Genomic DNA, 13,759 nt, shown 5'->3' with positions numbered 1-13,759 from the left:
CACTTTGATCAATGTGTCCAATTTTCTATGACCAAAGTCCCGAATAACAACGCAACTCTTTCTACTAAAGTTTAATTTATATTGGATCGTCTTCATGAGATTTTAATCATGCACCCCCCCCCACCCCACCCCCATCATCCCCGCGCAACCCGTGCGTGACAGACAGACTGACGGGCAGAGCGCACGCATTAACACCGTCTGCCTTGCTTTGGGGGGAGCGTTAAAAAGACGAGACGCGCATTGTCCCGTGGAAAATTCGAGGCATCCGAGAGAGGCACGCCTATCGTGGCACGCGCTCGATATCCGGTGACCGGCAAGCCAAGTTGCTGGATCACGCAGCGCTCCGAGATCCTCATCAATTTGGTCCGTTTGAGACAGTTTCTGCACATGTGCGCGGGCGGGCTTTCTCCGAGCGTCTTGGCGGTGCGGCGCGAGGCAACGCATCGAAACCGCCCATCAAAGTCGCCGCGCCCGCTTTGCCCCAGCGTGCAACAACAGCGTCTCGGCGGCGAGCGTCCACCCGGACTTACGGGAAGGCTCTCGCGAAGTGTGCAGGCTCGCACCGCCGTGTACACGAGGCACATTAACTGGAGGGGGGGGGGGAACGGCCTTATTAGCGTCCTCCTGGTGGCGAAAAATAATTAATAACCAGGGGAAATTAGACAAAAGGTCCAATTTACATATGAATGTGCACATTTGAGTTTCTTATGCAACGGCGGCTCGCTTTGCATGTCGGCGAGAATCTATTGCGAGAAAAATTGCTAATCTGAACATTTTTTTGAGAGCGCAGAGGTAGTCCCTACCCAATTAGTCCTGATTAGGGTGGTTCATCAACGTAGGAGCGCACGTGAGCACGCGCACGCACAAGCGCCACCGAGCCTAGCCGCACAATATTGATGGCACGCGATTAGAATCGAGATATGTAACGCACCATTTCAATACATCATCATCATTATCTCACAAGCCTGATTTATCGCATGGTCAATATTTCATGTAAATGTTGGGGTCAAGTATCGGCTTTCTTAATTGAGCTGGAAGCAAGCATTCGGCTAAGTGCCGAGTCACCAGGACCTCACACAAAGTTGGCCACGTCGCAAATGTGGAAAATTTCTAGCGCTTTTAATTCTTTTCATTCAATTGTTTAAATCTCTTCCACATCATTGCCGCACTTGCAAATTCTCACTCAGGTGCTTATTGGCTGGGGACAATCGCAGAACATTTTCGCTTCTGTGCGGACCGCCAATGCGAACCAAGATAGTGTGTAATTTAAATCTTGGCAAATGGTGTCAAACTTCCTTTTCTCCGAACAGACAACGCTGGATGAGCGGCGCACAATGCGTCCGGAGACAAGCAGGAAATGTATAAGTGGGCCATCTAATGACCGAGCAATTAAAGCACATTCTTACACTCATTATGCACGCATCAAATTGCGTGTGAGAATTTATTCTTTTATTATTCATGAAAATGTTATGCCAATTTTATAAAATTGATTACGATCTCCAAAAGCACTGTATCACTTGGGGGAGGAGGGGTTGAAAATAAATGCTTTGTGGGAACCAATGCATAAAATCGTGCAAAATAATCAAGGTGATATGCACGTTAAAACTGTAAAATCTCGACCGAATCATTATTATTTTACCAGGTAAGGCCCACTGAGCCACGCAGCCCTTTTTCAGAAGCGACCAGGCCACAAATGATAGCCCGACCACGTGGCAAATAGTCACGTGGAAATGTTTGTAGCACCCAAATACTCAAAACGCGTGATGCTGATTCTAAATCAACATGCGTTTTGTCAGAATCAAAGTAAACACTTTGATGCAAAGTAAATACTTTGATATTCGCAAAAAAGGTTACATTTTGTAGCTGCTCGCCCCGGGCTAGAAATGCTCTCTGATAGTGGCATTGCCTTTGTGCTGTTCACTTTTGGCGTTCCTCACTGGCCTGACGCTGGTATTGAGACGAGGCCCCAAAGAAGGCTGCTGCCGTCTCTGACGTAGGCCAATCGGTTTCAAAGACAATGCCCAGATATTATTATTAGAGCGATGTTTGTTTGCATGTTCACCACAAGTACTGTCTGTGGTCAATGCAGACTTGATTCCTTGCAAAAGGTTTCTATTCGGTGTTTCAACATCTTAACACCTAATTCGTTGCCAGAAAGAGTGAAACCTATTATAATTTTCCTTTTAATGATACTGGCAAAAAAGGTCCCATTTGGTAATTGGTTCCACGAAACCGGCCGTTAAGTGGTTTGGTTGTTATGCGAGTACTGTAGAAGTTTTCCTGAATGTAAACAATGCCCCAACACTTGTAAATGGACGTCGCTGATTGGCCGAGGCCTGGTCAGACCACTTTGGAGCTCGCCGATTGGCCGAAAATGGCGGTCGCGTGCTCGTCGTATGCCCGTCGTAAACAGGGGAATGGTCGGCAAGCGAACACATTGGGCTCTATGGAGGCACTACACTACTATACACTGTACACTACACTACTATACACTACACACTGGGCTCTATGGAGGCCTGTCGCTAAGTGATGAGTCGTTGACAGGGGCAGTCGTTAAGAGGGATTCTGCTATACGTCTGATAGCCAATGGCCGAGACTGGGAATGGAATCGGAGCCAAAGGAGGACATGCCCGAGAGGGCGACGGAGATGGAGCGATAAGATTGGCTCATGTGCTGCAGATAAGAGTATGGCATCCCAAGACTATGATGTGTATGTATGTATGTACGTAGCCAAAAGTGCTAATCGGTGGTGCAGAGAAATTATGGCTGGCAAATGAAATCATAATGGATCAGGGACACGATGCTTAGCTGGAAGGAATGATGATACATGGGCCAATAATAATAATAATAGACGGATTGTGTTGCCAAGGAAAGGCACGCGCCCGAGACAAGACTACCTTCACCGGCGAGACGGAGCAATTAAACAAATCATCTCGTCTGTAGTAGGCGCTAGGTAGTTAAGGTGCTATGTGGATTTTAACACGTAGGATCGTGAGAGATTGCATAGAGGTTTTGGGTAAGCCTTCATCCAGCAGTGGGTTGACCCTTGGCTGTTGATGATGATGATGATGAAAGGCTCCCGTTACATTTCCGCAAACGGAACGAACAAATGCACGAATCGGACGAGAGAAAAAAAAACGGCGAGGCAACGCAGAAGAAAATACGAGAAGAATAAGATTCTGACACGGAACCACGACGCGATTCAAATGACCGCGGGGTGTAAAAAATGTTGCGAGTAGGGAAGGCTCCATCACAGAAAGGTGTCCGGATGCCTCGCCACCCCCCCCCCCCCCCCCCCCGTCGACGCTCCGCACTTCCAGATCTGCCGCGGACAGAACTGCGTGGGGGCGCGCCGATGGGGGGGGGAGGGGGGTGAGACGACGGTCTCCGAGAGCACGGTCGCCGGTGACGCGAGGCAGAAGATGAGGCATTGATTCGACGCCTCAAAGCTGATGCCGCTCCTGCGTGTCGCGCCACGGAAGAGTTTCCGCGCTCCCGCCGCTCTCTCGCGCTTTTGGCCGTACGAACAACCCCCCCCACCCCGCTAGCGCGCCGCTGCCAAAGCAAACGCACTCAAGTGGCGAAATATGTTTTTTTGTTATCCGCGCTCGACGGCACCCTTAGCCGGACCCGGCTCGACAAGAGCGGGGGACAGTTTGTCCTCAACCCTGCAACGGAAATATTGTGGATTGCGAGCACTCGGTGCTCCGATATGGAATTAAACCCACCCCCCCTCCCCCTCCAGACGTGCTTCTACGGCCGTCTGGGAATGCTCTTCCTTCCGATATTCAGAAGCTCATGGGAGCTCTGTACTTTAAAATCTAGACTGAAAACGAAATTCTTTGGAACTGCTTTTTGCGTCTAAGTTTGTTGTTCCTTGCCCCTGCACCACTGTAGAGCACGGTTGACTACATACGGTGCGAAAGAAGTTCAACATGAAAACAAAGAAAATAAATCCCCCCGGATAGCCTTTAGCAGACTGTTGGGGCAAGTGCTGTTCGTGAGCACCTATGAAGGCCGGCACGTCACACTAGTGGGTGGCAAACACCACGCCCGGCCGCCTTTGTCTCCCTAGCGGCGATGTTTACACACCGCACCAGGTACTCATTTGAGGTCAAGTCGACCTAGGGGAGGACCAGGACCGGTTCAGATAATCGTCACTGGTGTTGGCCGTGAGCGGGAATCGAACTCGGGTCGCCGGGTTCATAGCGCAGCGCGCTAACCCACTACACGACCAATCTAGATTTGAAGTTTTCGTGACTGCAAGGATCCATACTCTTTGGTTCTTTCGGTAAAGTCACGTTGGTGAGAAAAAAAAAAATCGGTTTTAATTGAACTCTTATTTTTCACCTACGTGACTTTACCGAAAGAACCAAAGAGTACACTACACTACCGCACTCCCCACAACGCACATACGTACACACGTACCCCCGCGGCATCACCACCTTGACCGCGGCACAGCACGGGAGCCGTCGGCGCGGCGTGCTCAGGTGTGGGGGGGGGGTGGCGGGGAGGGGGAGGCTACTCACGTTGTCGTGCTTGAAGAAGCAGAGCATCTTGAGCTCACGGAAGACCCTCTTGCAAGAGACCAGGTTCTGGAAGACGTTGGGCATCTTCTTGAGCGCCACTCGCTTCCCGTCCCGTGGGTCGGTCACCGACCTGCCGTGGGCACAGCGCGCGCACACAGGGAACGTCAGCGACAGCAGCCACCCCCCGTGGCGCTTGTGTCGGGCGAGGTGCACGGGCTACGTGCGATCGTGTGAAGTGTGGGGAAGGATCGTTGGCAGGAGGTGACGGGGGCGCAGACCCAGGTTGTCACGAGTTAACCGAGCCCGACTCGCAGACAGAAGCACCGCGCGTGCTGCACACTGTTGCAAACCCCAGCACCGCCACCCCATCATCATCATCAACAACAACAACAGGGGTCCGCGGCAACGAACCGCGTGCAGTTTACCGGCATTGGTTCAAGCAAGGGCGATTACGCTGATGAGTACAACGAATGGCAAACCTGGTCTACGGTCCTTGCACTCAACCAATGTTTTAGGCAGAGAGACAATTATGCGGAGGCTTAAAGTATTGTGTTGAAGGACATGCACGTTAATTACTCCACGAAAAATATACTGCCAGGCCCATATCAGCCTCGGTTACACCTGCATCGTCACCGACGTCTTAAAGCGTCCGCGCAAACGCAACAACCCACAGTGCAATTCCGACTTGCACGAAGGTATTCCGCGTGTAATGAAAGAGGACGTTCGATTCAAACAAGGGGAGGGGGGGTTATGGTGCTGTGGGGGGGGGGTTAAATTATTACATGCAGAGATGCCTACAGGGAGACAAATGTAGAAGAGATAGGGAAGAGGCTCGAGAGTAGAGAGAAGTCATTTAGCATCCAAATTGGAGAGAAGAAGTCGCATTTAGAAGTCTCGCGTTCGGACTTAACAGGGGGTATGTGGCGGTGGGGGGGGGGGGGAGCCTGCGGTGAAAACGTTCAGAAGGTTGAAGAGTTTCAGACATCGGCAGTCGCAGAAGAGAGAACGGAGCGATCTCCCACCGAAATCTGAAATAACGAGATGAGCAAAACCGACACAGTGGGCCTTGACTGCTCGAGTGGAGGGGAAAGCAAGAGCGGGATTGGAGGGGAGAGGCAGGCTGGGCTGACGACGAAAGTACGAGTCCGCTGAGGATCTTGAAGAGGGCGAGGGCGATTTTGTGTTATTTTCAGAAATCGTACAATTATATTGGGGACCGGCGGAAGATCCTTGGGGTTCAAGGGTGACGTGGGCATTGTTTACGGGCACGGATAAAAATCACAAAAAAAAAAAAACTTCCCGTGACAAAGCAGTCTTCGTTGACGCTAACATCGTCGACGGTACGTGCATTTTAAATCAATAGGGGAGCAGGGGGGGTGGGGGTCCAATGGCACGGACACCAACGCGCACGCACGCTCGCTCGCTCCAATATCGCAAGCAGCAGCGATCGATACCAATAACAAGGTTAGATATTAATTACCGCGGGTTCCAAAAGTCACAACGCAGGTAGAAATATGAACACACACGGACAGATAACGACGGCAAAGCGTACTGACAAAGAGGCGATGTTGAAGATGCTGCAGTGGTGTCATCGGTTAGCAAGAAAACCGGACTTGCGATCCAGACGTCACCGGCTCGACTGGATCTCCCGGCGCGGCAGTTTGAAACAAAGGCGAGAGTTTCCTAAATGAACTACAGATTTTTTACTATATTTATTTTTACCTAGTAAAGTCCACTAAGCCGAGTAGCTCTTTTTCAGGAGCGACCTGGCCATAAATGACAGCTCAACAAAGTGGGCTTATCACGTGGTCATTCACAGCAGCCAAATAGCATAAACGCTTCATATTGATTCTAAATGCGGAGGGCAAAACCGGAGGACGCGGAGAAAAATCCAAACGACCACAGGGCGAGAGACAAGCAAACTCCAAACGTACAGGCGTCAGGGTCAGGATCAAACCCACGACCTCCTGTATACCAGGCGAAGTAGTTAACGTCTCGCCTCCACCCCTCCGTCCTCCCAGCAGCAGGTGCGGATGGAGACTGACGGTCCGTCCATCGGCAGCTCGCGTGTATTAGGACCAGAGTGTGGGTTACTCTCCCACCTCTCTCCCGAGGCATCTGGCCGGTGTGGAAGATGAGGCCAAGCACCCTGTAGAGGGGACACTCTGGAGCAGCGTGAGAGCTAGCAATTGCAGGGCTGCACCTAAAGCGTTTACATCCAACGTTTGCTCCATTATTACAGCCAAGTAAAACCGACGATGTGTGTGCGGTAAAAATATGCAAGAATCCAACTTGTGCCCCAGTCCCGCAGCACTGGGCCATGCTCTCCCCAAGGAATAGTTTCCATCTCTTAGCGGCAGTTAAGCTCAACTGGACAGTGCAGGGGAAAAAATATGTACATTTTACGTAGCACAAGATGTAACTCGGATGCTCAAAAGATGTTTTGTATTAAAAGAGAGGACGTTAAAAGTGCGTACACCACATCGTGCGTTCACTATTTATCAATCAATAACAGCCATCAGTAATTGTGAGTTTTATTGCTTTTCTCTCGCAAGCAAATCGATTCCCTCCCATGAACAACTATAAAAAGCTGCCTCCTCATACCAGAGCGGGGGAGTTTATTTTGGTACATCCATAACTATTGAAATATTAAAATGTGCGATTGTCATATTAGTATCCTGGGTTACGGCACAGAATGCCATTCCCTTGAAAACGATGGGACGTGAAATACGGAAACGACATCGCACATACCCGGCTCGCTGGGGACTCAAAAGGTATACGTGGATGTGTAAAAAAAAAAACGTGAATATCTGCACAAATGCTGCACTGCGGCGTGGGCGGTCAATGTGGTCAGGGCGGTTACGTTACGATTCGATATGCGACGTTACACTCGCGCGTGGAATCCACTCTCGTCGAGGAGATGGGCACGTCTAACGGGAAAAACGACGCCCAAGACAATCTGGACTGGAGAAGGCACAATTTGCTCAGCGTGCACACGACACGTGATGAGCTCCGTGGTGGATAAAGCTCCGTTCCGTTTGTCACGTGACTCGGGCAGGACCGCTTCACGTGAAACCAGCAGAATTCGCTCAGCGGCGCTGCAGATTTTTCGACGCGGGCCAAACTGTCTCGCTCATACTTTTTGGTTCTTTCGGCAAAGTCACGTAGGTATAAAATAAATAAATGAAATCACGACGTTTCGATTGCAACACAAGCAATCATCATCATCAGGTGGGAAAACCGCAGCAAGAGTATGGATCCCTGCAGTCACGAAAACTTCAAATCTAGATTGTCTCGCTCACTCGCTGTCGGAGCAGCGGGCACACCGCACGTGTCGCGGTAACTACTGCATGCGCTTGTGTGTCTGCTGGCGCTTTGTTCTGCAAGTTGCGCTGCTCAAGCCTTAGAGTGCACCTCATAACAAAAAAACTAAACAAATTTTTTTTTTTTTTTTTACCAGGTATGGCTCTACAGCTCTTATGTCAAAAGCGACCTGGCCACAACTGATAGCTCAACGAAGTGGGCTTCTTATCCTGTGGAAATTTATAGTAGCCTAATACTTTGAACACAAGACTATAATTGTGGAAGGAAACACCGGAGGACCTGGAGAAAATCTACGAGACCACAGGGAGAACGTACAAATATGTTGGCGCCAGGGTCAGGATCGAACGCCACCGTGGCGAGATCCGTTGCTGGTGGGTAATAAAACTGGCAGATGAGTGCCATTTTTGGGCCCATTTGATGATTTTTCTTTTGGTAGTTGGCAGGAAGGCACTTTCCATCAACAAGACAATCAAACCACTAACGGCAGAAGAGTTATCGCACTGAAAACATAAAACCTACCGTAAAATTTCATTAAAACGGTCATGATAAATGACTGCCCAATTATTCTTTGGTTAGAGTGGCAAATTCGCGCGGTAAAAGTAGCGTACGTACTTGCTTTACGTGTTTCATCACACTAGAAATGTTTTCACGACGTTGCATTTGTTTTTACCCAGGTTTCCGCTTGCAAATTAGATTGTTGTTTTAGAGGAGTTCTCACCCGATTATAAATATGAAAAAATCTAATACCCTTTGTTCAATGGCACATATCTGGGCTGAGGCAGCAGGGCCTTCGAAGTGTGGGTTGGTTTTCCACTCGCCATCTGCCGTGCCGAACCAGAACCAAACTGTGATGCGACATCGGAATCTGGCTCGGGGCCAAGCAGGGCCAGGGGAGGCCAATGACGCATTTTTTGCGTGTGACGTCGGTCGGCGCACCCGAGGACACGACGTCTCCGCGTCGTATACGACGCGCCGCTCGCAAGCGGCACGGTCCAAGATCCCGTAGTGGATAACAACCTGGCGCCTCCTGGATCGCACCAAGGGCTCGCTCGGCACAGCCCCGGTTGCGCAGTGGGGAAAAAGGGATGAAACGTCGTCAAGGAACACCTGTTTGCCACCTGAGACGAGTGAACGGGAAAAAAAAATCAGGGCAGGAAAACACGCGGGGAAACGACAACGACGTCCAATCCGGGCCGGCGCTAGGGGACGCAGCAGCCTTTGTGTTAACTTCGCTTTCAGCGCCAAGGAAACGTCTTCCATTGAAACTTCAGTCAACGCACTCACAAGTCTGCTTTTTTTTCATCCAGCGCGGACTAAAACGCACGGCAGATCCACGTGGCCATTTCGGTGCGCGTGCACCGCGCGTCCGAGCGGGTGTCTGCGTGTGGCCGATGTGCTAAATGCGACAGTTTGAGGTTGAATTCGCTGGCACGGCGCGGAGGAAGACGCGAAAGGGCGTGAGTTACTTTTAAGGCACCTTGGAGTGGGGGAGGGCTGCTTTTGACAAAGGGCCCGCTTTGAGTGAAATGTGTTAAATCGTCGCAATCGCCTTTGATGCGAACTTGCGGCGGCGGCGCACGCCCCGTGAGCCTCTTGCTGCTGTGCCCACAGGTGCAACGCTCTGTGCTCGTGAAGGCCCACTCCGGGGCTACACGGCGCATATTTTCACTTCAGGGTTTTTACCCCTTTCATGTCGATGGATTAAAGCTCGCCCACGGCTGGGCAATTCCTCACTTCGTGTGTGGTGCAGGGGGGGCCGAGAGGCGGGTAGGGTGGGGGCGGTTGGCAGGGTAGGTGGGCAGGATTGGAGCACAGTATGTGATTGTTACAATAATGTAAAAAAAAATGGTAAAAGACGCACGCGCAAAAAAGACAAAGATCCTCCGTATAGCCTGTAACAGACTGTTGAGGGCAAGAGCTGTTAGCGAGCACCTATGAAGGCCGGCACGGCAACCCAAGGAAGTGGGATGCCAGCACCACGATCCAGTGGTGATGTTTAGACACCGCACCAGGTACTCGGTTGAGGCCGAGTCGACCTAGGGTAGGCCCAGGACCGGTTTAAATAATCGTAACTGGTGTTGGCCGTGAGCGGGAATTAAACTCTGTTGCCGAGTTCATAGCGCAGCACACTAAACACTACCCCACCCCTCCCCACGACACATATATATACACACACACACAACTGTCAATTCAAAACAGGATGAAGACCACACCAAGCCATGCAGAGTCGTGTGATTATTTGCCCATACTTCACCACGCTGGCCGGTGCGGATCAGTAACGGCGATGCGGGCACCCCGTGAATGGCTCACATCATGATCACTCGTCACCGATGTTAGCCGTGACCAGCAATCGAACTCCGTTGGGTAGAAAAGTGCCGCTAGTCACCGCAGACCACCGCTCCACCGTTGGACTTCAGTGCAATATATTGATAATAACAGCATCACGGCTAACCCTCGTGAATCCAGCACACCTCGCCACCGGCTTTCTCCTTCCTTGCGCTACATCCTTCAACTGTTGCACGGCTATCACGCGCCCTGCGAAGGGTCCGCTTGTAAGGTCGCCCCCCCCCCCCTCCGGCCGCTGACCTCTCGGCCGCGTGGTGCCAAGACGGGGCAGCAGCGGCGGCCATCGTCCCCGCAGCAGGGATGGCGCGGTCTACAATTTGTGATAAGAAGGTCAGGATAACCGGGCCCGGAGGAACGCAACGTCAATCGCGGGCTATTCCGCCCGGGAGGCGTGCGGGCACAGTTTGTGTGCTGCCCAAACGGAGTCGCGTGCAACAAAGACGCTCAGCGCCTTAAATACCAAAACGAGGTGCGGTCGCTTTGTGTCGCCGCTGCTGGCATCGGGCACGCACGCGAAAAGGTGACGCATCCGGAGGAAGAACCCGAGATTGTTTAATGATAATGACGAGACAATGTTTGGGCCATTAGTCATCATCATGTACGTTTTAATTGACCGCAGTAATATCCATTAGCAAACTTACTTTTTGCCCCGTGTAATAATTCACGGTTTGTTTAAAATTAAATGTTAATTAATTTATTACCTAATCATCAAGCTCTCAGCGTGCGTGTTCAGGCAATACACTTTGGAGGGAGGGGAAAAAAAGGTTACACTTTTTAACCGAGACTCCTCCGCGACATCTGTCGCCACGCGGAAACCGTCGCTGAACACCGCGCCTGGCTGGCGGCAGCAGCGCTGGGTAGCAGCAGCAGCGCTTCCCCTTGTCACGATACGGTTACTCGTTTTTCACGGCATGCCGAATGTTGCAAGACATCGGTTTGTGCTGCGTCCAGAATTGACCGAGTGTTCTTTCGTCTTTGTACAGGTCACTCGGCGTGGGTCCGCTTGTAAAAGAGCTTAATAGCTCATCGGATTCCCCCAGTTTAAATAAATATTCCGATGTCTGATTAACTGTCGCACATTTACAACCAATGGCACTTATAAACGCGTGCGATTGCCGGTTACGCAGCAGGTAATTAAATAATAGCACCACGAAATAATGATGTCATGTAACTACACTGCTGTCAATTTCTATAAAAAAAAAGGACTGTGCAAAGCATCAATTATACGGGTACAAGGCATTTATTTTGAACTGTAATTATTGTGTTTGCTATTCCGTCAATATTTTCCAAGAGAAATATGGTCGTATACTTTTACAAACAAAATGTGCGACGATAATCGCCGACATAACTCTATTGTGAAAAACAGACAACGCGATTCCCGTAGAACTTATCTGGTGTAGACATCATGTTCACAGCGTGGCAACCAGCGTGGCAACCAGCGTGCCAATCCGCGTGGCAAGCCGCGTGCAGGGATCCAATCGTCAGCCCCTAGAGCAACTTGCTCGGTGGCACATGTCAAGGCACTTGTCCCGCCATGCGGCTATAGCACCGTCTCGAGACACGGTGGCTAGGAGATTGTTAACTACCTAGCCTGGTATATAGGAGGACGTAGGTTCGATCCCGAACCCCTGATCCTCTCTCCCACCGTGGTCACGTGGATTTTTCTCCGTGTCCTCCCGGTTTGTGCATTTAGAGTATTTGGCTGCACTAAATTTGCACGTGATAAGCCACTTCGTTGTGACCATGCCACTTCTTAAAGAGAGCTAAGCAGCTGCAGCTCAGTGGGCCTTACCTGTTGACTCATTGTACTTTGGGTGGTGGGTTGGAATGACAATGGGGGAAAGGAGAATTAAAGGATAACGTCGCAAGCCACAGTTCAAAACGAACAATGCACAGAAATGCCTTGTTCGGAGCAAAAGAGGGCTTTCTCATTGCAATGCTCACCAGTTCACCCCACGGAGTGAATTCTAGAGCACGGCATCAACAAAGTAACTTCCTGCTCGCACGAGCACCGCGGCAGTGCTCGCCTCCAGAGTCGGGGTTGAAATTCCACATTGCTATGGCAGGGGCGGGTCTGTCAATATGACGAGTACTCATTTCATCGACCTGGGAGAGTTAGAGGACAGGGCCTGAGTCAACCCTCCCCCAACCAAGATTTGAACTCACGAGCCACTCGCTCTTTTGCTGAGCCACCGCTCCAGCTGTTCAGGCTATCCGGGGGATCTTCGTCTTCTTTTGTTGTTGTTGTTGTCGTGGCCGTGGCCGTCAGAACAGGTGCCAATTCGGAATTAAGTTTGAGATCGTGCGTGGGTACGCTGTGTGTACGCACGCACGACGCGCATCACTTCCTCCGCCGTGCCCTGAACGCACCGGGCTCGCTCGCTCTCTCTCTCACTCACTCGTTTCACGATTACCGTGAAAGAAATAGAGCGAGCACAAAAACCACAGCACAAAGAGGGTGTTTACAAACAATGCACGCAGGCTCTCCTGCATATTGTGGCACCTTCAATGCCGCTGAACGGTTGCGTTTGACGTCGTCGTTGTCGTGGCCGAGAGGCCGAAAGAGCGTTGCTAAAAATACATTTGTTGTCACGTCCGTCCGTTGCGTGTTCCAACGTGCTGCGGCACGCGCGAGCAGCGTGAACGCGCGAGGATATACGCGTGCGGATATACGCGTGCGTGGGTGCGTGCGGGCGCTGCCGCTTTATCTTCCTAAAAACGACTGACCTAATTTTTGCCGAAGCCGTTCGTCGGCTTTGACCGTGCGCGCGCGCGCAAAGATGCAGTGGTGCGTTTTGCATTTTTTTTAAACGTGCACGTCAAGCCGTTGCAATGCAGATTGACGAGAGGAAAAGAAAAAATTTAAAATCGCACGCGGCAAAACCAATAATAGATAATCGCGCTTCGCTCGCTTGTGCGGGACACGTGATAGGGAGCAAGCGACGGGGTGCTGTGAAGTACAGGGAAATCATTTCTGATTTCGGAAAGCACACTCCCCTTTCACCCATTATTATCCATGCTCTAATACAATCTTCCCCGCGACATGCACATTTGAAGGTACTCAAATACGTTAGCGAAACATGTTTTTGTTCATATATATTGAAATAAATGTTTCGTGGGGTAAAACTGTCTCCCCCTCCCCCTATGCAATATCAACCGTTCAAACCACACAAATTAATCGGTGAGGATCACTCGAGGACATCACTGCTGAACTCAAATGGGAATTTTGAAAAATAAGAAGAGGTTTTCACCCCCTATCTGGCACTAAAACAGAAACTCTTTGGTTTTTTCGGTAAAGTCACGTAGGTAAAACAATTAATGAAATATAATAAATGAAAACTAAATTAAAGCACGACGTTTCGGAGGCAACAGAAGCCTCCCTCATCAGGTGTAAAAAAGGCACAGCATTTAGTTGTTTTCATTCATTTTATTTTATTAATTGTTTTACCCACGTGACTTGCAGTCACGAAAGCTTCAAATCTAGAATAAAACAGATGTTGCAAAATGTATCTATTTGGAGTTTGAACAATGCGTACACCCGTGTTATTGCCAAAAAGGGG

General features: G+C 50.4%; 1 protein-coding gene across 1 annotated transcript in view; it reads right to left on the bottom strand.

The window, feature by feature from the left end:
* The window catches only part of NLK (nemo like kinase), a 172,614-nt gene that overhangs the window by 62,759 nt on the left and 96,096 nt on the right, over window positions 1-13,759 (bottom strand). Inside the window, exon 2 of the mRNA XM_061562117.1 lies at window positions 4,530-4,659. Within this exon, the coding sequence (XP_061418101.1) occupies window positions 4,530-4,659 (130 nt within the window). The remainder of the gene's footprint in view (window positions 1-4,529; window positions 4,660-13,759) is intronic.

This window comes from Lethenteron reissneri, chromosome 28 (genome assembly GCF_015708825.2).
Source record: "Lethenteron reissneri isolate LAM-NWPU_2019-01 chromosome 28, ASM1570882v1, whole genome shotgun sequence".
In the NCBI taxonomy this organism is placed as follows: Eukaryota; Metazoa; Chordata; class Hyperoartia; order Petromyzontiformes; family Petromyzontidae; genus Lethenteron; species Lethenteron reissneri.
Note: the sequence above shows the minus strand (reverse complement) of the source record. Positions and strands in the feature narration are given on the sequence as shown.